Genomic DNA, 25973 nt, shown 5'->3' with positions numbered 1-25973 from the left:
TATATATATATATATATATATATATATATATATATATATATATATATATACATATAAGATTTTGTTTTTTATTTTTCCCAAATCAATACAGATACCTTCCTGCTTCTCAAGACTGATACCGATATTTTATTTAATTCTATTATTTGGTAGATTTAAACTGAACTGTAGCTTGTGCACACCTTTATTTGCGGCGGGCTTTCAGGGCAGCTTCTTTAGCAGCACAAGCACACTTATAAGCTTTCAAAACACCATAGTAGCAATTCCGGCATTTTACGTGGCTGGTAAGGTTTGATCTGTTGAAGCTCCATGTTATTCTCTTCATCACGGAATCTTTTCAGAATATTTGGTGCAAATCGCACGCAAAAAGTATTCCACTAAAACAATGGAGAAGTCTCAAACAATCAACGACTATTTTTTTAATATTAAATGATGGTGATGGTTGATGCAACAAATGCAAAATATAGACAAATAGAGCCATACACTAATTTACATTATGAATCATTTAGTTGTATTCTTTAAAACATTCTTTTTTTTTAAATTGTATTTTTATTTCCATCCATCCATCCATTTTCTACCATTTGTCCCTTTTGGGGACAAACTGCATTCTGGGCAGTAGGCGGGGTACACCCTGGACAAGTCGCCAACTCATCACAGGGCCAACACAGATAGACAGACAACATTCACACTCACATTCACACACTAGGGCCCATTTAGTGTTGCCAATCAACCTATCACCAGGTGCATGTCTTTGGAGGTGTGAAGAAGCCGGAGTACCCGTAGAGAACCCACGCAGTCACGGGGAGAACATGCAAACTCCACACAGAAAGATCCCGAACGCAGGATCGAACCCCAGACCTTCGTATTGTGAGGCAGATGCACTAACCCCTCTTCCACCGTGCTGCTATTTGTATTTCTTTAATATTTTTTAAATTAATAATATATAAATAAAAATAGATAAATACATGTGTTATTTCTGACCAAAACTAGGCATGAACAGTTTTTTTTTCTCAAGCCGATGCTAATGCCTTCCTGCTTCTCAAGACTAATACCGACTACTTATTTAATTCCATAATTTTTTTAATTTAGATTTAACTGTAATTTGTGCACACCTTTCTTTGTGCCTGGCATTAGGGCAGCTTCTTTAGCACCACAGGCGTATTTGTAGGCTTTGAAAACTCTTTGTCTTAGTGATGCTGGCATTTCGGGTAGCTGATAAGGTTTGATGTGTTGAAGCTAAATGTTTGCAGAACATTTGGTGCAAATAGCATGTGAAATGTCTTCCTCTGAAACAGTAGAAGTCCCACACAATCAACACTCAGGGGAAGTTTATGAGAGGCTGTTTATAGCAGAGCACTTGCAGCACAGTACGGGTGATCTTGCCTCAATGAAGCTTGGTATATAAATGTTTTATCATTGGTATTTTTTTTAAAAATTGTTGCTGGATTTATCTGTAAGATGTCATAATTCCTCATAGCTACCCAATAATTGTCTATCCGTTACTTATCCTGCATTCCAATTCAAAACGTTAAAAAACATGGACGAAAGAATTTTGCAGTTGCCGCTACAAAAAACAAGAACAATTGTGAAAAATGCAATGCAAAAAGAACAAAGACGAGGTTTGTCGGTCTCAGGATGTTAAGAACATGATCCATTTGTGTTCTGTCCACTTACTTTGCTGTTCCTCTGGTTCCGTTTTGGGTTGAAGAAGCGGCACTTTTGGAGTGGAAGTCAGGTTTGACGGTAGTGGAGGTTGGACAGTCACCTTGTTTGGAGGCTGCTGTCGTTGATCGTCATCATCATCGGCATCATTACCAACGTCATCGTCTTTTGATGGATCACGAGATTGCAATCTCTTCTTTGTATACCTTCGTTCTGGAATAAAGCCGCAAGGTGAGGTTTGCCGTAGCAAGAAGTGTTAAGACAGACGATGGTGAACGTACTCTTTTTCCTCAACAAAGGTGGCTTTTGTTTCTTGGTCTGTCCTGACAGCTTTTTGGCATCTTGAACTGGAACACAGACAGCCCAACAGTCACTTTTATTCAAAGTTCAGAAAAAACATTTAAAAGTTGTGGGTTCATTGGGGTCCATTTCTGCCTTACACTTCTCTCATCATGTTGGTGCTTAAAGCCTTCATCTAAATGACAACACAGCACAGGGGGTGTATTTTCAAATGCAAAACATACTCAATTATATATTGCAGGGTTATTCAACTAAATTGTTTGGGGGCCACATTTCCAAAAAGCTATGGATCAGTTAGTCAGACGTCTCCTGTTTCGCAGGTTTCCCTTCAGGGGATTTTATTCACAGAGTGATTGGAGCACATAGTTGTTGGTCACAAAAAACATTCATAAAGTTTGGTTCTTTTATGAATTTATTATGGGTCTACTGAAAATGTGACCAAATCTGCTGGGTCAAAAGTATACAAACAGCAATGTTAATATTTGGTTACATATCCCTTGGCAAGTTTCACTGCAATAAGGCACTTTTGGTAGCCATCCACAAGCTTCTGGTAGAATTTTTGACCACTCCTCTTGACAAAATTGGTGCAGTTCAGCTAAATTTGTTGGTTTTCTGACATGGACTTCTTTCTTCAGCATTGTCCACACGTTTAAGTCAGGACTTTGGGAAGGCCATTCTAAAACCTTAATTCTAGCCTGATTTAGCCATTCCTTTACTACTATTGATGTGTGTTTGGGGTCATTGTCCTGTTGGAACACCCAACTGCGCCCACAGAACTTTCCTCCAGAAGGTCTTATCTTTGTCAATAAGATGTCAGATGAAACAAGAATTGAGCTGTTTGGCCACAACACCCAGCAATATGTTTGGAGGAGAAAAGATGAGGCCTTTAATCATTATACCGTTTACCGTTACATCCCTCGTCCATTAACAAGTAAAAAGTCGGCATGTTCTTGCCGCAGATACTGGTCAATTTTTAGGGCATTACGGCAAGTGACAAGGGCGGTTGCGGCACTTGCCGCAGTTAAATTTGTGCCTTTAGGTGGACTCACAACGGCCAACTGCACCGTGCTTGGACCCACTTCACACTGAAAGTCTGCTCTGATCTACACTGGAAGAGGTGGGCTAGGGCACAGCACGACAGTGTGCATTTAGCTTGTTAGAACTCTTTGCTAGTGAACTGGCAATTGAAGAGATCGGATTATGGAGCTCAAATTTATCTACTTACACCAGTCCCTTTTATTCCAAATGTAGGTCTGATATTCACGAACGTCAAAGTTTGGAGGCAGAGGTGTGAGCAGTGTGTCAAAAAAGAAAATGGTGACACTAACAGAGAGGAAGTGAACCAACTTGAAATATTAAGATATGTTGTGAATTAACCATCAGCAATAAACATGGATGTGTGTTACCAAGTCCTGGAGGAGTCTGGAGCTGGTAGCCTGTGAGCTCACACCATCCAATGGGATAGATGTCAGGGGACTGGCAGTCCACCCACTGGTCGAATTCATCTTCCCAGCCGTCAAAGTGGATGAGGAGCAGGCGTCCGACGCTGCGTTTTATAGTGGCCACACACACGAGCCGTGGCTCCATCAGGTCTACCGCTTCTAGCTTCATGTTTGGAGAGAAGCCGTGGCCTGGGTAGTCCTACCAAACAGACACAAATAGAGTTAATTTGTTACGTTTCAGAGATTGCAACAGAAATATTGCATATTCGCAATGAAATAAATATTACAAATCCTCACAGTGTTGAACAGTTGTACTGGTGCAGCTTTGGCTTTGGTCTCATTCAGGTAATCTTCCCAAGTGAAGGTGCTGGGGTCATAACCTGTCAGGTTGACAGCAGGGATTAATTTAGTGAAATCCTTAAACCACAGCCCGAAATCCATTTTAACAACTTCTACTGATACATATGTGTGTGTATTAGGGTTGTCCCGATACCAATAATTTGGTACCGGTACCAAAATATATATCGATACCTTTCCAAATAAAGGGAACTACAAAAAAGTGTCAATTATGGCTTAATTTAACATAAAATCTTTCAATACAATAAACATATGTTTCCTATTGCACTCAAAGAACAATTTTAGAAGGTTTAAATATAAATTAAAGGGCATTAAACACATTGTGTTTTTCTTGTTACAGTCAAAAGAACTATTTACAATTTTCCATATTACATATAGTCTGTCATAATCAAGGATTGGATTAGAATATAATAAAAAAGCTTTATTTACATTATATTAAATTCTTCATGATTTATGTTTGCCAAATCTGGTATGTGCTTTAAGAAAAATACAATCATTAGTAAGTACTAAAAACAGAACTACGGATAAATGTACCCAAATAAGCCATGTGGCAGGTAAAACGCACACCTGTTAAAGATGAAACACAAATTGTAGCAATTTGTTACCAAATTCAGTCATTTTACTTGCATTAATTGAAGTTAGATGGGCGGTCTTAACTCCGCTAATACTTGGCATCAAGCCAAGCAGCTGTGTGCGCGTCTACGTATCTACATATTTTGTATATACATGTGCACAAAAGAGGAGCTGTTAACTTATGAGAGTAGCGTACAGTATGTGTTTGCTAGAATGTCAACGTGTTGGCTAAGTGACGCCAGTAAATGAGTGGGCGAGTATACAGAGAGAGGAGCACTCGCACAGCACAGTAAAGTGATGAATGGGTCCGGTTGTGTCCTTCAAAACTAATAATAAAGCAACCAGATTGTCACAAATCGGCAGCCCTAACCTTAGCAGACCCATTGCGGAGTAAAGTGAACTGAAGGGAACGTCTACTACTATCTGCACCGGAGCGAACAGCAGGACAGGTGTAACAACTACATTACTACCTGTCACTCTTTATAACTCCTTGTGCAGATCTGAATGCTTGCTATTTAAATGTTTACCTAAGATTGAACCAAAGGTTGTAATACTAATTGCCACATTTGGCGAGGCATGTTTTAAAGCAACACTTGAAGCGCAGCGCTTCCTTGTTTAAAGAGTCACCTTTACAGTTAGTTTTGAAGTTCAAATACTTCTATATTGTACTTCACCACCCTCTTTATTAACCAGTAGAATTGTCGTTTTTGGCCATTCTTCCCCACCACAATGTTATTGCTTGTATGCACTTTGTGTGTGCGTTTGGCCCACTCAACATCATGCGCCTCGGCTCTGTAGTATGTATACATATATACATACATACAAATATATGTATATAGTATACATAAACATACATATATAAAAACATATGTATGTATATATATATATATATATATATATATATATATATATATATATATATATATATATATATACAGTGGGGCAAAAAAGTATTTAGTCAGCCACCCATTGACAATCAATGGGTGGCTGACTAAATACTTTTTTGCCCCACTGTATATATACACACACACATAAATATGTAGATACATTACATATGTATATATACACATACATACATACATATATATTTACATATATATAGATACATATATATACACACACACACAAATCAAAACACTTAAAATATTATCTAAATGGCGAGCATTTATCTATGAAAATATGGAAAAGCTGCTGATGGTGTGTTTGACAGAGAAGCTGCTATAAGGAGATACCGTAGAAGTCCACTTTTCAAGGTAAATATTATATATTATATCATAAATACTTAATACAATTACTGTTGTTGTTAGTAGTACATTCTACTGTATGGTTTTTAACAAAACTACTGTTGTTAGTAGTACATTCTACTGTATAGTTTTTATGCAATTTTTTATTTTAAAATTGTTTTTCTTTTTAAAAAGTACATAAGACGTTTGTATGTTACATGTTAAAATTATGATGTTTTGGGTGGGCAAGCGTCAATAAGTTGATTTAAATTCATTTAAATGGGCGATGTCAATTCAAGATACCAGTGTTTTGAGTTAAGAGAGCTGTCACCGAACCAATTAAGCTTGGAAGTTGAGGTATTACTACACTATATTATCATATAAGTGCCATGAACATAGTACCACTGCAAGTCTATTATAAATACAAACATAGAAGAAAAATGTGCTTCATTTACAGTTTGTTGTATTTTTCTTCATTTCTTCATTTCTTCATCCAACAAACTAATGAGTCGGCTATTTTGAAGCCGAGTCACTTAATTGAATTTCTTTCTTGCTTACACAACCCTGTTACACTCAACATATTGATCTTTCTGTTGGGGTTTCTCTGTTGTAAATAAATATGCCACAAAAACAACAACCACATAGTGTTCACAATCACCCTGTGGCACCGTGAGAGGAATGTTATTCTTCTTGCAGAAGCCTTTGGGAAGAATGGCGTGAGAGGAGGCATGGTAACAAAACTTGTCAGAGCCGTTGAGTGATATTGCACCGTCGATGCCGACCATCAGGTAGCCGTCTGACAGCACCTGAGAGAAGGTGGAGACCATCTTTTAACGATGTTCATGCAGAAGAACGTTCCCTCATAACGTGGTGGATGTTTTAACCTTGTGTACAGTTGCCACACAGATGCTCCCCAGGTTAAGGGGGTCGATAGCCTCTAGCTTCATTCCTTCCTCAAAGAAACCTCCATCCATGTAGACAAATCTGGGCTGTAGGGGACAAACGAGGGGTCAACAGTAAGGATACTGAAGGGCTTGAATGGTACTACAACAGTTTGACAAGAGGATTTAAGCATTTTATATTAATGTTAGAGGTATATTCTCTCACATTTGAGCAAAATGGAATGCCTTAGAAAATACTATTTTTGGCCTTGGTTCTGTTCGAAGACGACAAACACAATGAATGCACACTGTGTTTTAAATCTTTGCAAATACACACACACTGTTTTTTATTTTAAGTTCCGGGGTAAAAGTACCAAGTGCAAAGAGCGAGAGCATAGGAGAATGTGTGCGCTCGACACACGCATCAAGTAAACTTTCAGTTTCAATCTCTGCCAAAGCGAAGCTGCAACATGGACAAAATCTATATGAGGAGGGCGTATATTTTAGAGATTACTCTGACCATTAGATAGCCTGATTCGCTCTCACAGCGCTGGTATTCCTATTGCTTATACAGTTGTGTTCAAAATAATAGCAGTCCCACATCACTAGCAAGATAAATCACCGTTTTTGTTAGAATTTCAACTTCTACACTGCAAGTAAGTTTCTAGAAGGTTTAGTAAAGGTATAAAAAACCAACAGACCCAACAGGAATGATGTGCATGCTGCTGATTCTGTGAAACTGAATCATTTACTGAAAGAGTCGTGTTCAAAAAAATAGCAGTGCTTCGTTCCATAAGTGACATCATTGATTATGTGTAAAAAAAAAAAAAAGTTAAACAAGTGGCTCTTATTTTAGGATCAAGGCAACTGACGCTGCATATGCTGGCTGTGCATTTGTCCTTGGAAAAACAGTGTAAAATGGGTCGTTGAAGACACTGTTCAGAAGAAAAGCGTTCTTTGATTAAGAATTTAATAAAAGAGGGGAAAACCTATAAGGAAGTGCAGAAAATGATAGGCTGTTCAGCTAAAATGATATCAAACACTTTAAAATGGCAGCCAAAACCAAAAAGGCGAGGCAGAAAAAGAAAAACGACTATTGAAATGGATCGGAGAATAACCAAAATGGCAAAGGCTCAGCCAATGATCAGCTCCAGGAGGATCCAAGAAGATCTAAGATGGCCTGTGAGTACTGTAACAATCAGACCACGTCTATGTGAAGCCAAGCTAGCAGCAAGAAGCCCCCGCAAAGTCCCATTGTTTAAAAAAAAGACGTGTGCTGAAGCGGTTACAATTTGCCAAAAAACACATTGACTGGCCTAAAAAGAAATGGCGTAACATTTGGGGACTGATGAGAGTAAGATTGTTCTTTTTGGGTCTAAGGGCCACAGACAGTTTGTCAGACGTCCTGCAAACACTGAATTCAAGCCCAAGTACACAGTGAAGACGTTGAAGCATGGTGGTGCAAGCATCATGATATGGGGATGTTTCTCGTATTGTGGTGTTGGTCCTATTTATCGCATACCAGGGATCATGGATCAGTTTTAGTACATCAGAATACTGGAAGAAGTCATGTTGCCGTATTCTGAAGAGGAAATGCCCTTGAAATGGGTGTTTCAACAAGACAATGACCCCAAACACACCAGCAAGCGAGTAAAATCATGGTTCCAAACAAACAGAGTTCAAGTAATGGAGTGGCCAGCACAATCCCCGAACCTTAATCCCATTGAAAACTTGTGGGCTGACATAAAGAATGCTGTTCATGAGGCAAAACCAAAAAATGCAGAGGAATTGTGGAACGTAGTACAATTGCCCTGGGCTGCAATACCTGTCGACTCCATGTGCCACAGATGTGAAGCAGTTATCAGAAACTGTGGTTATGCAACTAAATTATAGTTAATCATTCTAAGGAAAGTTGAATCTGCAAGCCTTTCTTAGTTTATACAGTACATTTGAGTTTTATAAAGAAAGATGTCAACACTGCTATTTTTTTGTTTTATATTTCTTGACTTTCTGTAAAATATTGTCAAATTGAATTACTTTTTTCCAATTTTCTGGCTTTGAAAGTGAATGTGCAGTCTCTCCAATGCATTTGTGTTCATTAAAATACAATTTATTTGAAGAATTTTGAGGTTTACACACCTTTTTAAACACACTGCTATTATTATGAACATAACTGTACATACTCCTTTTTTGTTGATTAAATTGTTAAACTTCAATTCTAGAAACCTGTCATCATTTTAGACAGCCTTTAAACAAAATAATCTGGGTGGACTCTTATGTCATAAAAAGGAGGGTCCCAGTATGAACAATAGGTGGAGTTGCTCTTTTTGTTTTGGTAATCTTACTGAAAATACACCCGGCCAACGATACTGTGCTTAGGCCCACTTCATACCTCAAATCTGTCAGGTTCAGTGCTCTGATTCCTGCTCATGTTTACTCAAGTTCTCCTCCTTTGGCACGATTGGAAGAGGTGGGCCGGTGCACAGAACAATTACATGCACATGTATGTGTGCAATGCAGCCGAGCCATAGAATGCCTGTAATGTGGCAATTGCATGGAGGGCTGCAACCATTAATCGATAAGAAAAAGCTGTGATTTATATTCTGTCACTTTGATTAATCGTTTAATGAGCGTAAAACTACAAACGGAATAAAAACTGATCAAATCCGAATTGCATGCAGTGGCCGTAACTTTAAATACGCAAACATAGCTTCATGGTAATTAGATTCTGATTTAATAATTGTGCAGCCCTACAATTGTCACATTGTATATGACAGGTCAAATGTAAATACTTATTCCTATCAAATGACCAAATAAATAAATACAGTAAATAAATGACAGTGCATTAAGGCATTTTTACCTTTTTAAAGAGGAGGAATGTACTGTTACATTTGCCCTTCAAACGAGTAGTTTTACCTTCCCCTCCTTTTCCTGCAACAGCAACATCAGGACAAAAAGTTTGAAATAAGGAAGTCCTTTCAATATGTTTTTTTTTATCCCTTTGGTTGAAATGCTGTTATTATGGTGCATTGGTATATTCACTACAGATATCTGAAAAAAGCCATCATACCTACATGAACATTGGCACTCACTTAACTTTCTACGCCAAGTAAGGATTTCAAAATAAAATCACTCATGTTGATGTGATGCACTAATCCACCAATGTATCAACTAGATTTGGTATTTAACACATCCACAATTGATCAAAAGCACCTCACAATTGCAAGACTTCCAACCAGATGTTCTCTGAAGTCGCCACTGAGCTTAGCGTGTCATCAACCACACCTTGCTTGCATTTCAAAATATAAGTTAAAAAAACTGAAGTAAAAGAGTATTTACCAGGTGTTTTGATTTCATGACCCACTTCCCTGGACCAACCAATCGGGTGCAGGAGAGGACTATACATGTGGCACCAGAAATCTGAAACAACGTTTTCAGGGGAGTCCCTCTGGTTTGTGTACAACAGCTGCAGGCGCCCGCCAATAATGTTGTGTATGACTGCTTTGCATGTCCGGCTGACATGTCTGGGGTCCACTACTTCCACGCGCATCCCCACTCTGAAGGAGTGCTTCTCTACCAACTAACAGCACATGGAAGGGAAGAGTTTACAAAAAGTCCTGTAATTCACTTACTGCAAAGATGACGTATTATACCACAGTATGGTTACTGGAAGTGTGCCTAAGAAAGTGACGTGTATGTCTTACAAAACATTTCACTTTTTTTTCACCAGTTTTACCTTCAGGTAGAATTCAACAGGAAGTGTGTGGGCCCCCACCAACTTTTTCATCAGATACTCTTTCCAGTCTGGGATGTTGGTCACATCTATAACACACGGGTAAGTAGTCATAACACTCTTATTTTGCACTTTATTAGGTAAACTGCACAACATTGGGGGTTCCACAGTTGACTGTAATGATGCTTAACTTAGCCTCTCAATGCCCATGCTCACCTTGCGGAGGCACCAGCAGCTTGCTGGTTATGGCGCACCATCCGATGGGGTGCAGCTCGCCTGAAACGAGACTGCACCAGAAATCGCGGCTGCTGTCGCGCTCGAAGCCCTCATAGCGCAACAAGGCTTTGTATCCTGAGAGAAGTGAGAGTAAATACTTATTCAGGGACAGGTCACAATTGATTTAGGGCGGCACAGCAGGAGGAAACTGGATTAAACCTACCCAACGAAAGGGAGAACACGCAAACTCGACAAAGTTTGTGTCGAATTTTCACGCGGCAATAAATTGAAAAACAGCCCCCATCAAAGCGGACAGAGGCCACTATTCCTGAGAATTATCTCCCGTACTGACCAGAATATAAGATGGTTGTTTTTTACTACAAAATAAGTCTATAATAAGACAGGTCTGCCTATATTTGAGGTTTCAAGATTTATACATGCAAACCAGCAGTTGGCATCAACAATGTTTCCCCAATCAGAGCTTTTCTTCCTGTCACACACAAACACCAGTTACCTGGTCAGACGCAGTTATGGAAGTATTGTAGCAAAATTATTTGCAAATGCGTATCTCAGCCTGTGCGTCTGTAATCCAATTCATGTGTCTGTGAACGAATGTGTGTGTCTGTGTATTCTAATCAGAGCCGTGTGTGCGTGTTTTAAGTTGTCTGTTTATGGGTAACAAACAAAAAATTGACTGTGCATATTTCCTTCATTGGCTGGCTTTTTGCATGTGACATTTTGCTATGTTTCTGCCGTTAAAGTGTCGTGTGTCCGTATTTGGAGATGTATATGTGTAAAGCAATCTGTGTCTCAGAAAAAATTAGCCTTCGTGTGAAGCAGGAACCCTGATTGGTTGTCTTTTTACGCGTGACTTTTGCGACACTCCTGCTGTGTAAGAGTTGTGTGTCCGTGCTGCAATTTTAAATTGTAAAGGGAGTTGTTTCTGTAAATTTACCTTGCCTTTCCCTATACTCACCACTAGTCGGCGCCTTGCATTCACACTTGTGCTGGATTTGAAGCCAAAAACAATTATAATGGACTTTCCATCACTTAATGTACATACAAGTTAATATTTTAGCAGCAGTTGTCAGAAATAGATTGTACTCAAATAAGTTACTAGTAATGTTATCGTGTTTCCTCTGTCGGTGCGGGGGATCCCGCGATAGGGTGACTGTAAGACCAATGGTCTTCCCCGTGGCCTCCTACCGGTCGAACTTGCCCTAAACACCTCCCCAGGGATGCGCCCGGGGGACATTCTGACCAGATGCCCGAACCACCTCATCTGGCTCCTTTCAATGTGGAGGAGCAGCGGCTTTACTCCTTGCCTAATGACAGCACTACTCACATGTAGTCACCTGAGCCCTAAGGAAGCCCCGCCCCCAGACGGAGGAAACGCGATAACTTTGGTCGTTATATGTCATAATGTTACCATTAACTTATTTGAGTACAAAATACTTCTGACAACTACTGCTAAAATATGAACTTTTATTTACATGAAGTGATGGAAAGTCCATTGTAATTGCTCTAGGCTTCAACACCAGCACGATTGTGAGTGGGTGCAAGGCGCCGACTAGCGGTGAGTAAAATGAAAAGGCAAAATTAAGTTAGAGGGACAACTTTTTTACATGGCCAAATCGCTAGACAGACTACAGACACACAATTCTTAGACGGCAGTGTCGCAAAAATCACTTTTAAAAAGAGTCAATCAGTTTTCCTGCTTCACACAAATCTGATTCCAGACACACATATTATCCTTGGTATAGACACCACGCTCAACAAAAATATAAACACATTTTTCAGGAGTTGAACTCAAAAATTTAAAACTCTTACTAGACACACAAAAGACCTATTCCTCTCAAATATTGTTCACAAATCTGTGTTAGTGAGCACTTCTTCTTTGCCAAGATAATCCATCCCACCTCACAGGTGTGGCTGATTAAACAGCATGACTATTGCACAGGTGTGCCTTAGGCTGCCCACAATAAAAGGCCACGCTGTAATGTGAAGTTTTATCACACAGCACAATGCCACAGATGTCGCAAGTTTTGAGGGAGCGTGCAGTTGGCATGTGGACTGCAGGAATGTCCACCAGAGCTGTTGCTCGTGAATTGAATGTTCATTTCTCTACCATAAGCCGTCTCCAAAGGTGTTTTAGAGAATTTGGCAGTACATCCAACCGGCCTCACAACCACAGACCACGTGTAACCACATCAGCCCAGGACCTACACATCCAGCAGGTGCACCTCCATGAACGTCTGAGACTAGCCACCCAGACAGCTGCTGCAACAATTGGTTTGCATAACCAAAAAATGTCTGCACAAACTGTGAGAAACCGTCTCAGGGAAACTCATCCGTGTGCTCGTCGTCCTCATCGGGGTTTTGACATGACTGCAGTTCGTCATAACAGACTTGAGTGGGCAAATGCTCACATTTGATGGCATCTCGCACGTTAGAGGTGATTTCTTCACGGATGAATCCCGGATTTCACTGTTCAGGTCACATGACAGAGAGCGCTTGTGGCATCATTTGGGAGATGCTGATGTCAACGTTGTGAATCGAGTGACCCATGTGGGTTTATGGTAAGGGCTGCCGTATGTTATGGACAACGAACGCAAGTGCATTTTACCGATGGCATTTTGAATGCACAGAGATACCGTGACGAGATCCTGAGGCCCATTGTTTTGCCATTCACCCGAGTCCATGTTGCATCATGACAATGCACGGCCCCATGTTGTAAGGATCTGTACACAACTCCGGGAAGCTGAAAGCATACTCACCGGACACGTCACCCATTGAGCATGTTTGGGATGCTGTGGATCGGCGTATACGACAGCGTGTTCCAGTTCCTGCAAATATCCAGAAACTTCGCACAGCCATTGAAGAGAAGAGGACCAACATTCCACAGGCCACAATCAACAACCTGGTCAACTCTATGCGAAGGAGATGTGAGGCAAATGGTGGTCACACCAGAAACTGACAGCTTTTCTGACACCCCACATCCCAAATAGAGTGGCCTTTTATTGTGGGCAGCCTAAGGCAATAATCATGCTGTTTAATCAGCATCTTCATATGGCAAACCTTTGAGGTGGGACGGATTATCTCAGCAAAGAAGAAGTGCTCACTAAGAGGAATAGGTATTTTATGTATCTAGCAGAGGTGGGACCAAGTCATTGCTTTGCAAGTCACAAGTAAGTCTCAAGTCTTTGCCCTCAAGTCTCAAGTCAAGTCCCGAGTCAAGACAGGCAAGTCCCGAGTCAAGTCCAAAGTCAAGACTGGAAAGTCTCAAGTCAAGTCACAAGTCCTGCATTTTGAGTTTCGAGTCCTTTCAAGTCCTTTTAACCACAGACTAATATTTTTACACAGATTGTGTATGCTTTTAAACCGCTGTATTTATTTATTAAAACAAGTGCATTTGAAATAGCAGGAAAAAAAATAGTACTGACATTGCAATTCATAATTGCACTATTAACCAGTCATTTTAATAGTTTAAACAACTTTAAACATTTAACTCATTCCTTTACAGAATAAACACATTTGCAAAAACAAGTGCAACTGTACTTATTTGTACTAAAGTGTTAACAAGGCCTACTGAAACGATTTTTTTTAATTTAAACGGGAATAGCAGATCCATTGTATGTGTCATACTTGATCATTTCGCGATATTGCCATATTTTTGCTGAAAGGATTTAGTAGAGAAAATCGACGATAAAGTTCGCAACTTTTGCTCGCTGATAAAAAAAAAGCCTTGTGAGGATTCCTCACAATTCCCCGTTGTTTACAATGGAGCGAGAGAGATTCGGACCGAGAAAGTGATGATTACCCCATTAATTTGAGCGAGGATGAAAGATTCGTAGATGAGGAACGTTACAGTGAATGACTTGAGAGGCAGCGATGGACGTATCTTTTTTCGCTCTGACCGTAACTTAGGTACAAGCTGGCTCATTGGATTCCACACTCTCCTTTTTCTATTGTAGATCACAGATTTGTATTTTAAACCACCTTGGATACTATATCCTCTTGAAAATGAGAGTTGAGAACGTGAAATGGACATTCAGTGCCTTTTATCTCCATGACAATACATCGGCGAAATGCTTTAGCTACGAGCTAACGTGATAGCATCTTGCTTTAACTGCATATAGAAACAAAAGAAATAAACCCCTGACTGGAAGTATAGATAGAAAATCAACAATACTATTAAACCGTGGACATGTAAATACACGGTTAATGCTTTCCAGGCTGGCGAAGGTTAACAATGCTGTGCTAACGACGCCATTGAAGCTAACTTAGCAACCGCACTGCACAGAGCTATGCTAAAAATATTAGCTCTCCACCTACGCCAGCCAGCCCTCATTTGCTCATCAACACCCGTGCTCACCTGCGTTCCAGCGATCGGCAGAAGGACGAAGGACTTCACCCGATGCGTTTGGCGGCCCGGAGACGTAGGAAGTCAAGGTGAAGTCGGCGGCTAGCGCGGCTAGCGCTCCAACAAAGTCCTCCTGGTTGTGTTGCTGTAGTCCGCTGCTAATACACTGATCCCACCTACAACTATCTTCTTTGCAGCCTTCATTGTTCATTAAAAAAATTGCAAAAGATGTCCAGAATACTGTTGAATTATGAAATGAAAACAGAGCTTTTTGTATAGGATTCTACGGGGTACCATAACTTCCGTTACTCGGACTTCGTCACGCGCATACATCATCATACCGCAATGTTTCAGCCGGATATTTCCCGGGAATTTTAAAATGTCACTTTATAAGTTAACCCGGCTGTATTGGCATGTGTTGCAATGTTAAGATTTCATCATTGATATATAAACTATCAGACTGCGTGGTCGGTAGTAGTGGCTTTCAGTAGGCCTTTAACATTGTATTTCCATGGCATATTGCATTGTAACTAGTTCCACAGCCGTTTCTATTCTGTTCTTACCTTATCTCATTGATCTCATCTCATACTGTATGTGTGTTTATGTGTGTTTATGTGTGCGTACACATGAAAAACATAAATACATGAACATAACAATGAACAGAGTTGTACTTTTTAGATGTCAGGGCCCTATGCAATATGTACACATATTCTTAATATACTATACATTTTAACTGACCTTTATTTGACTATGTTTGTCTTTTTGTAGGTGGCTAAAATACACGGTGCTGCTGACCGCCGTCTAACGTTATGTTACTGTGTGTGATACATTGACTAACATAACGTTATGTGTAGGTACCTCATGCAACCCTGCTTAAAAAAATCACTTGACAAAAAGTATGAATAAGGTAGCAAACTGCAGTGGACGCAACATATTGCTGTGTTTGAAATGATGTTATAACCATAGACATCTTATAAGTAGACGCAGTATTGGTTGCTGTGACGCGAGCAAATTGCATCTTGAAGTGGTGATGAGGAGCCGGCGAGCAGCCTAAACTGACAGTTGACAGGTAGAAAACAAAGATGCCGGGCTGGTGTTCAGCGTTTTCCTGCTCAAATGAGCGGACTGTTGAAAATAGGAATCGGGGGATTACTTTTCACAAGTAAGATTTAACATTAATGTACTATTGGTTGTATTTTATGAAAATAACATTACCACAGAGTTGAGAAGGAGCAAAGATCTTCAATATTTGTATGTGAAAATCACAAATAAATCTTCTGGGGGAGGATGACGCCCCTACAGGGGTTTGGTTTACAAACTTTCAGCCCCACCTAAAACAAAATTCACCAGCCGCCACTGATTATGATGCATTCTCATTTTAGGCAAAATATAAGACAATACTTTCTTAACAGTATAACTGTAACCAGGAATAAGTCTTCAAGTAACAATATTCAAATACTAACATTGTTGGATAAGACAGCATTTGGTTTTATTCTGAATCCAGTGAAACAGATTGGTGGTTTTAGCTGATATAAAGACTTTCAGGTGTTTATATATGTTTAAGTATTTGGCAGACGCTTTTATCCAAAGCGACATACATAAAAAATACATATAAAACAATCACTGTAAACATGATCATTTAAGGGAAGAATGTAATACAAAATATCAATACAAAGTGTCAAGACAGAATAAACTCTCTGCTGCTGCAGCAACAGAGATACGGTCTATAAGATATATAGATATCTAATGTATTCATACATTGTTTATGTAGGATATACGCATGTATATATAACGTAATTATATTGTTTCTTCAACTTAAAAATAGCTGACCGTTTTTTTCCCCCTTCTCTGGGCTTATATTCCCAGTTTTGATCTCGGACGTCTGGTCACTTATAGCATATAAGAATATTATATTACTGTTAAGCAAACTATGAATAATAAAACATGTGTCCGTTATCATAGCTACACGTATGACAAAAAAGCGCGTGAAAATGAGTGGCATTCAGTGAGGTAAAATGAATTAAATGCGCTGACAGTTCATTGCTCCTGCCAAATGAATTGCACTGAGTGGAGCGGATCACCACTCCAAGATGGCGGCCCCGCGTCTCGTCTGCGCCAGTAAGCAGTAGCGCTCGATGCTGCGTCTACTTATAAGATGTCTATGGTTACGACGTTAGCAGTGAGTTTACAGCCTCACTGATTTAACTACACAGCAAATAAAAGTCATGTTACTTAGCCAATAAACGTTATCTTACATTCAAAACTTACCCTTCTTTTTGCAACTTCAAATGTCGAACGAAGTTGGAAGTTGTTGCGTCTCCGTCTGTAATATTCGAACTGCGTGATTTGCATACGGCAATTCATTTTTTGTTGACCAAGTCGTAGTTTTTATACCCGAACGAAACCAACTTTGGTATAAATCTTTCTCACTGGCGCGTTGTTTGACAACTCTTGTTCATTGGTTGTCCTGCAATTTGATTGGCTGAATGCTGTGTGATGAAAACAATGTAGATCTAATTTGATTAGCTGTTGTACTGAGAGCACACACGCTGACACACAGCACACACACTGATAGACAGACACGTACAAAATGAAAGCTACGGAGCGCTCCCAAATAACTTTTTAAACTTTAGGTTTTGGGGTAAGTAGCAAGTCATGTCAAGTCAAAAGGCTCAAGTCCAAGTGAAGTCACAAGTCATTGATGTTAAAGTCTAAGTCGAGTTGCAAGTCTCTTTACATTTTGTCAAGTCGAGTCTAAAGTCATCAAATTCATGACTCGAGTCTGACTCGAGTCCAAGTCATGTGACTCGAGTCCACACCTCTGGTATCTAGTAAATGTTTTACATCTTTGAGTTCAACTGATTAAAAATGGGAGCAAAAACAAGTGTTGCTTTTATATTTTTGTTCAGTATATATATCAATCTGCCCTCCTCTCACATGCCGTGTACTGACTGTGACAATGCTGACACACCAACAGTTGTTGGTGTGTCAGCACCTCTCTCTAAACTCCTCTAATTAAACTTCTTGTTATATTCCTGTTCATAGCTGTCTATTTTCAGCTGTTACGAGGTTCCATCTACACCATGAATTGATTTGTTACCATGAATTGATTTACGTGGACCCCGACTTAAACAAGTTGAAAAACTTATTCGGGTGTTACCATTTAGTGGTCAATTGTCAGGAATATGTACTGAACTGTGCAATCTACTAATAAAAATTTCAATCAATCAATTAATTTTTAATCTTTACTAAGCACTTATTTCTTGGTGTTGTTTAAAGCTAGCTAAGTGGTTAGCGTCACAATTAGCATGCCTGCTTCGGCTTGCTCTTGGTGTGTAACACGTGTAGCCTGGTCCTCCGGTGATAATAATACTTGATAATGATACTTAAGATACTAAAATTTGCAGTTATTTTCCGTAATGGATGTGATTAATAATATCTTTGGGGAGTGGCTCCACACTGTGTAAGGAAACACATACTGTAATTAGTTCCTAGCCGCTTGTCAGCCGGGGGACTAATTATAAATATGTCAGCCAGAGGGGATCGACGTTTGTGATCTGCATCAAAGGGTATTGATGCGATCTATAATTTTTTCACGAAAATTGGCCGACACTAATCGGTGGCCGATCAATCGACACATCCTTAATTGAAACTGTCGATCAGCTTAAAAATGATATACCTTTTTAAGTGCAATCTGTCTTTTTGGTTGGCGATTCTGTCTTCTGTCCTCAAAAACAGGTCTTGAAAAAGAGGGTCGGTCTTATATTCAGGCTTGTATTATATATACACACATACATAGACTATATTATTCACATACAAGCATATACTGTATATATTTGTGTCAATACTGGTAAATTAGTAAATGAGGAAAACCCCATAATTGTGAGACTGACGTACGCACCTGCCATTTGAATGATAGTAGCGATCCAATAAACTTTACTGGGCAGGACTGCATTGGTGTTCAAGACTTCTACTTTTGTCCCAACAGTGATATCATCCCACTCGGACCACATGGGAGCCTGCGGAAGTCACAAAAAATCACTTCAGGGAGGTATTTTTGTACCACATATTTATATATCTACAAAAGTCATTTTGAGGTTGTAAATACGTATTTTATAACATAAAAAGGCTTCGAAGGGACATTTTCTAGGTAACTATGACGCAAAATGATGAAAACTCTTAGCATTATGCCGGTACAATATGTTAAATAGACAAATTAATCCTTTCACCATTAACTGGGTCAGTTATACTGTCATTATTAAAGACAAGCTCAAACTGTATTTTTGTACTCACATGACTAAAGCAGGAGACGGATGCACCCAAAGATGTTTCCTTATCCAAGTAGGCGCCCCAATCAAAAACCACAGCGCGTGCTACAGAATAACAAGACAATACAATTTATGCAGGGACAGTGTGAGTACAGTATAGAGCTTCCACAATAAGTCATGATTTTATGTAGTTGAAGTCCTCACCATCCGGTGCAGCTGTACGTGCTTTTTTCACTTTGTGCAAAATGTTGGCCTTTTTTGATATGCGCTTTCCCTGAAAAACCACAAGCACAACACGATTAATTACATCAAGTTTTTTTGATTGAATACAACAATCAACCTGTCTAGAGTGTACTGGCTCTCGCCCGTAGTCTTAACCTTGACCCTTATGTGGACAAGTGGGATAGAAAATAATGGATAGATAGATAGAATGTAATATCATCACAAGCACTTAGCAATATCCACTAGAGGTGGGAATCTTTGGGCATATCAAGATTCGATTCGATTCTGATTCTTGGGGTGAAGATTCGATTCAGAATCAATTATCTTACAGTATATTCAACACCATTCTCGTAATACATTATTTAGTATTTAAATTATAATCAACTCCTTTCAAAACAGGTTAAAGGTTACAAAATCTCCTCTTGTGTTGGCCTAAAATTGTATTTACAAAAATCACAGAATGTTAATCAATCTAATCAAAGAAAATAGAGCAACCCATGTTCCAACCAAATACCAGCTTTACAATACTTAAGATATAAATCCATCCATCCATTTTCTACCGCTTATCCCTTTCGGGGTCGCGGGGGGTGCTGGAGCCTATCTCAGCTACAATCGGGCGGAAGGATATAAATTTACAAAGCATACAAATACAATACGAAAGAAAAAATAAGAAAACCAAAAATAATAAAATAAACAGAATAAATTATAATAATATCCATCATATAGTTGTTTCATATTTTTTATCAAAAATGTATACTTTCAAAAATAAATTAAACATTTTAAAAATAAAATAATTATCTTTTAAATCGATTTAAAAAAATAACTAACTAATTCTGAATCACAATAATTAAAAAACGCAATTTGGATCTGAATCGATTTTTTGAGCACCCGTAGTATCCACATTTGAATCGATGATACGGTACCAAATCTCAGTTCCTGGGAATCGATCGATACCGGTACTCATACCATTTTTCTGTTTATGTGTAAATAAATGTTATTTTGTTTAATAATACAAACACATTTTTTAATTGACCATTTAACAGCGAGCTTATAATAACTGTGCTGCTCAGTTGGTATGTTTTGATTGCTTACACTTGTAATTCCAAAATGTTAGATGGCCGTCGTGTATAAACCAGTGGTTCTCAAACCTTTTTCACCAAATACCACCTCAGAAAAAACTTGGCTCTCCAAGTACCACCATAAGGACCAATATTAAAATACAGTATCCTAGTAGACCTAAGTATTCATTAAAAACAAAGCAGAGGTTTTATTTAACAATTATATTTAATATTTTGGCCACTATAACACTACACTACACAGTTTGAACAGTAACACTGTTTGAATATCGTCAAATAAAACCCTGTACTTTAAGTGATTCTTTGGCGTACCACTAGATGGAGCCCGCCTACCACATTTTGAGAATCACTGGTATAGATCATGGTGTGTTGCCTAGTCAGTCAGTAGTCTTTGCTATTAAGATTAATCTAGTCTTTTGTTACGCCCTACAAATTGTTTATACTGTAAGTATTGTACTTATTACATGCCACCTCAGTTGTCGTTTTTTTTTTTAACCAAATTTGGAGGTGTTGAAATCACCATGTAATCAGTAGCATGTCTATGGCAAATCCAATGTAAATTGGCACCAAGCTAGCACATTTTCAATTGTTTAACTGGACGTGACTTCATGTGCAACATTGATATCGCAATATGGCGTTGTTTGATTTTACATGAATAGATACCAGGTAGTAGTGATGAAATTTGGCTGTTGCCTATAAAAGTACCAAATTCTGTGCCCATCCCAAATATCCACACTCCACAGTTATACCTAAAACATAGTTTATGGAGAAAACAAATACAACTGAATCAACACTATTTTGTAAGTATGTATAACAAAAAGATAATTGTACCTGTAGTAATAGTTTTGGTATAAACAAACTTAAGAAATAAGTGTCACATTGTAACCGATAACGTGAGTCAGTAGTGTCAGTGACAGAATAATTGCAATTTTGATTAATGTACGTATGAAGCACAAAGGCTTATGAGCAAAAACATATAAAGGATTTCCCACCTGCAAGGGCGCTAGTATAGAGGCTAGTACAGGGGTTCTTCCCTTGTTTTTCCCTGGTCCTTTTTTGTAGTGATCATCGTCTCTTCCTCCAGCTGTACCACGTGACTGGGATGGCGCTATTTCTTTGCATTTTGTCTGTGAGGAGAACAGATGCACATTACCAAATGGTAAACAACCAAGAGGCTTGTTTGAAGTTCTTGTTTAGTGCATAAAAAGACTACTACTCACCGTAATGTTACACTCATATGGTTCCGAATTAATGTTCCGGTGCTGGATAGAAACGTGGCAATTATTACAGCCAGTGCCATTGCAGAAAGAGCAGTGAGGGCGAACAAACACAGTGGGAACGGCCCCGGGTCGTAGCTTCAGCAGCCCCGAGGCTGACTTTGGCTCAAAATAGTCTTTACCAAAATGCTCGCTGCAGAGGTGACAGTTAGGTGAGGCAACCCAGTCGCTATGAGTACGCTGAACCTGCTTCTCCCATTTGCGAAACTCCTCAGCATCATTGGGGAATTTGAAAAGTGTCACATCATCTTCTTCAGTTTTGCCACATCCATATGACACACAGCGGTACGGCATCCTGTATTCACCTGGCTGCAGGATTGATAACATGGATTCAAACTGCAGCATCTACAACCACTGCTTCCTTGCTTCAGTTGTGTACATTCTTGACACTATGCACATAAAAACATTAATTGTAAACTACAGCAAACAACCCCAAATGTTTTGCAAATGTATGGCTGGTGTGTATGAATAACTATTTAATAAAAATGATAAACAAGAGGGACAAGCGGTAGAAATGGATGGATGGCTAAACAGGGCAGACATCCAGTCATTATTTTGTAGGCCAGTGTTTTTCAACCACTGTGCTGCGGCACACCAGTGTGCCGTGAAATACAGTCTGGTGTGCAAACCAGTAATTATAATCTGCAAATGTTCCGTTGTTGAGTGTCTGCACTGTCTAGAGCAGTGGTTCTCAACCTTTTTTCAGTGATGTACCCCCTGGGAAATGTATTTAAATTCAAGTACCCCCTAATCAGAGCAAAGCATTTTTGGTTGAAAAAAAGAGATAAAGAAGTAAAATACAGCACTATGTCATCAGTTTCTGATTTATTAAATTGTATAACAGTGCAAAATATTGCTCATTTGTAGTGGTCTTTCTTGAACTATTTGGAAAAAAAGATAGGTTTTTATTTATATTTATAAAGGATTTTTGAATTGTTGCTATTTTTAGAATATTTTAAAAAAATCTCACGTACCCCTTGGCAAACCTTCAAGTACCCCCAGGGGTACGCGTACCCCCATTTGAGAACCACTGGTCTAGAGCTCTGCAGCGTAACCATGTAATACTCTTCCATATCATTAGGTGACAGCAGGTAGCCAATTGCTTTGTAGATGTTTGTCGTGATCACAATATGCAGAAGACAGCGGGAGGCAGCTTGCAGGTAAAAAGGTATCTAACACTTAAACCAAAAATATACAAAAGGCGAGTGCCGCTAAGAAAAGGCATTGGAGCTTAGGGATGGTTATGCAAAACGAAACTAAAACTGAACTGGCTGCAAAGTAAACAAAAACAGAATGCTGGACGACAGCAAATACTTACAGCGTGTGGAGCAGACGGCGTCCACAAAGTACATCCGTACATGACATGACAATCAACAATATCCCCACAAAGAAGGATAGCGTCCGCACAACTTAAATAGTCTTGATTGCAAAAACAAAGCAGGTGTGGGGAATAGCGTTCAAGGAAAACATAAAACTGCTACAGGAAAATACCAACAAAACAGGAAAAGCCACCAAAAATAGGAGCGCAAGACAAGAACTAAACTACACACAGGAAAACACCAAAAACTCCAAATAAGTCACGGCGTGATGTGACAGGTCGTGACAGTACACCTACTTTGAGACAAGAGCTTGGGACAGCGTGGCGAAGTTGGTAGAGTGGCTGTGCCAGCAATCGGAGTGTTGCTGGTTACTGGGGTTCAATTCCCACCTTCTACCTTCCTAGTCACGTCCGTTGTGTCCTTGGGCAAAACACTTCACCCTTTGCCTCTGATGGCTGCTGGTTAGCGCCTTGCATGGCAGCTCCCGCCATCAGTGTGTGAATGTGTGTGTGAATGGGTAAATGTGGAAATACTGTCAAAGCGCTTTGAGTACCTTGAAGGTAGAAAAGCGCTATACAAGTATAACCCATTTATCATTATTTATAGCTATATTGATGCATGGTTGGTTATGGTTTGAATTCATATCCATCAATTGCGAGAAAGACTCTTTATTGTCAATATTGGCTGCTGAGTTTGATTTTTTTTAATGTTTTCTGCTGGTGGTGTGCCTCTGGATTTTTTCAGTTAAAAAAATGTGCCTTGGCTCAGAAAAGGTTGAAAAACACTGTTGTAGACTATGGGGATTAACCTTGCAAAATTCCTTGTTGTGTGTTATAAACACGGTAGGATATGTTTCTTTATGTGGAAACAATCGATATAACATATACTTTATTTCATCATGATTGATATTGAAGAAACACGAAAGTTAAAGGCCTACTGAAATGAAACTTTTTTATTTAAACGGGGATAGCAGATCTATTCTATGTGTCATACTTGATCATTTCGCGATATTGCCATATTTTTAATGAAAGGATTTAGTAGAGAACGACGATAAAGATCGCAACTTTTGGTATCTTATAAAAAAAGCCTTGCCCCTACCGGAAGTAGCGTGACGTAGTCAGTTGAACATTTCCGCAAAGTTCCCTATTGTTTACAGTGATGGCGGCCAGAAGTGAGAGCGATTCGGACCGAGAAAGCGACGATTTCCCCATTAATTTGAGCGAGGATGAAAGATTTGTGGATGAGGAAAGTGCAAGTGAAGGACTAGTGGGGATTGGAAGCGATTCAAATAGGGAAAAAGCTGTGAGAGGGATCGAGTCATACCACTTTGAACCCCACGCTGACGGTGAAAGTCAGGAGGACGCTGCTGATATTGATGCTGGAGTAGCACACGACATAGATCGCCTTCAGAATACAGAATGGTAGTATGTTATTTATTTGTAGACTAGTTTTAGTTTGTGGCCTAATTTAATAAATCAGAAACTGATGACATAGTGCTGTATTTTACTTTTTTTTCTATTTTTTTCAACCAAAAATGCTTTGCTCTGATTAGGGGGTACTTGAATTGAAAAAAGGTTGAGAACCACTGGAGTAGTCTATGACTGTGTGTGTGAGTTTTGATTGATTGATTGAGACTTTCATTAGTAGGTTGCACAGTGAAGTACATATTGCGTACAATTGACCACGAAATGGTAACACCCCAATAAGTTTTTCAACTTGTTTAAGTCGGGGTCCACTTAAATTGATTCATGATACAGATATATACTATCAGATATATACTATCATCATAATACAGTCATCACACAAGATAATCACATTGAATTATTTAAATTATTTACAATCCGGGGTGTGGAGGGGGCGGGGGGGGGGGGTTAGGTTTGGTTGTTATCATCAGTCATCAACAATTGAGAACAAAGAAATGGATATTGGAACAGTGTAGTCTGACTATGGAAACTGGAAATCAAGATTCTTACTTTCTTCCTTTCCCTTTTGTCAAATGCAGACCTCGTGTGCACAGTCTGTTCACTTGTGGAGGGGGTGGGGTTGTCTGAACTTGTCGAACTTGCACTTAAGCCTGACCGTGGTCTATTGAAAATAGTTGGCTTTGCACCTTTCTTCAGCACGAGTCGACGGGTGGTGATCCCCATCTCTGCCATTAGCATGGGACCCTCTTCGAAACATGATCTTTCGAAATGTTCGCTGCATAATACACTGTACTTTGTATGTGTCGTCCAACCCAACCGTATTCGCTTGACTTCTTTGTTCCATAGTAAAGCTTGGCCGCCATCTTTTGGGAATGTAAACAATGAAACACCGGTTGTGTTTCTGTTTGTGTTGCTACATCCCGCAGCAACACAACGCTTCCCAACAACTCTCTTTTTTGCAGTCTCCATTGTTAATTGAACAAATTGCTAAAAGATTCACCAACACAGATGTCCTGAATACTGTGGAAATTAACGATTAAAACAGAGCTGCTTGTATTGGGACGGACCTATTCCAAGATGTCGCGTACAACTGATTCCGTCACGCGCACACGTCATAATATCGAGACGTTTTCAACCGGAAGTTTCGCGGGAAATTTAAAATTGCACTTTATAAGTTAACCTGGTCGTATTGGCATGTGTTGCAATGTTAAGATTTCATCATTGATATATAAACTATCAGACTGCGTGGTCAGTAGTAGTGGGGTTCAGTAGGGAAATGTCTTCCATCCATTTCCTACCGCTTGTCCCTCTCGGGGTCGCGCTTGAAGTATCTTTTTAATCAACACGAGTCTCAACAGAAACACAATGCAAACTATAGTCCTAAATATTTGGCTAAAAGTTATGACCTCAGGATACGTTTAACACTAAAACAGATGCCTTAAAATACAGTATTTTGATAGAATTGTGGTAAATGGTCACGACCGTGTCAATATGTTGTGATACTTACCGAAGTATTTCAATTGAAGTTGCTCAGTTGGACGACAACACACAGTCGCTTACATTCTACGTCGTTAGTTGCTGCTTAACTGTACTCTCGCGAGAACATACATTTGCCTTGTGGAGTTCTCGAGAAGTCAGAG

General features: G+C 39.3%; 1 protein-coding gene across 3 annotated transcripts in view; it reads right to left on the bottom strand.

Moving 5' to 3' along the window:
* l3mbtl2 (L3MBTL histone methyl-lysine binding protein 2) overlaps window positions 1–25973 on the bottom strand; it is a 27724-nt gene extending 1751 nt beyond the window's left edge. Inside the window, exons 1-16 of one of the 3 annotated variants that reach the window (XM_062056171.1) lie at window positions 25841–25973; window positions 21534–21899; window positions 21306–21440; window positions 19220–19289; window positions 19041–19120; window positions 18649–18766; window positions 10385–10519; window positions 10172–10257; window positions 9775–10015; window positions 9296–9366; window positions 6439–6543; window positions 6213–6360; window positions 3699–3781; window positions 3366–3600; window positions 1941–2006; window positions 1672–1872 (exon numbers count right to left, since the gene is read on the bottom strand). In XM_062056171.1, coding sequence (XP_061912155.1) covers window positions 1672–1872; window positions 1941–2006; window positions 3366–3600; window positions 3699–3781; window positions 6213–6360; window positions 6439–6543; window positions 9296–9366; window positions 9775–10015; window positions 10172–10257; window positions 10385–10519; window positions 18649–18766; window positions 19041–19120; window positions 19220–19289; window positions 21306–21440; window positions 21534–21884 — 2125 coding nt within the window. In that variant the 5' untranslated portion in view covers window positions 21885–21899; window positions 25841–25973. Of the gene's footprint in view, window positions 1–1671; window positions 1873–1940; window positions 2007–3365; window positions 3601–3698; window positions 3782–6212; window positions 6361–6438; window positions 6544–9295; window positions 9367–9774; window positions 10016–10171; window positions 10258–10384; window positions 10520–18648; window positions 18767–19040; window positions 19121–19219; window positions 19290–21305; window positions 21441–21533; window positions 21900–24882; window positions 25489–25840 lie in introns of those variants that run through there. The other 2 variants (XM_062056169.1, XM_062056170.1) reach the window with 2 other exon arrangements.

Source organism: Entelurus aequoreus, linkage group LG08 (genome assembly GCF_033978785.1).
Source record: "Entelurus aequoreus isolate RoL-2023_Sb linkage group LG08, RoL_Eaeq_v1.1, whole genome shotgun sequence".
Lineage (NCBI taxonomy): Eukaryota > Metazoa > Chordata > Actinopteri > Syngnathiformes > Syngnathidae > Entelurus > Entelurus aequoreus.
The sequence above is the reverse complement of the archived record's forward strand: the minus strand, read 5'-3'. Positions and strand labels throughout refer to the sequence as shown.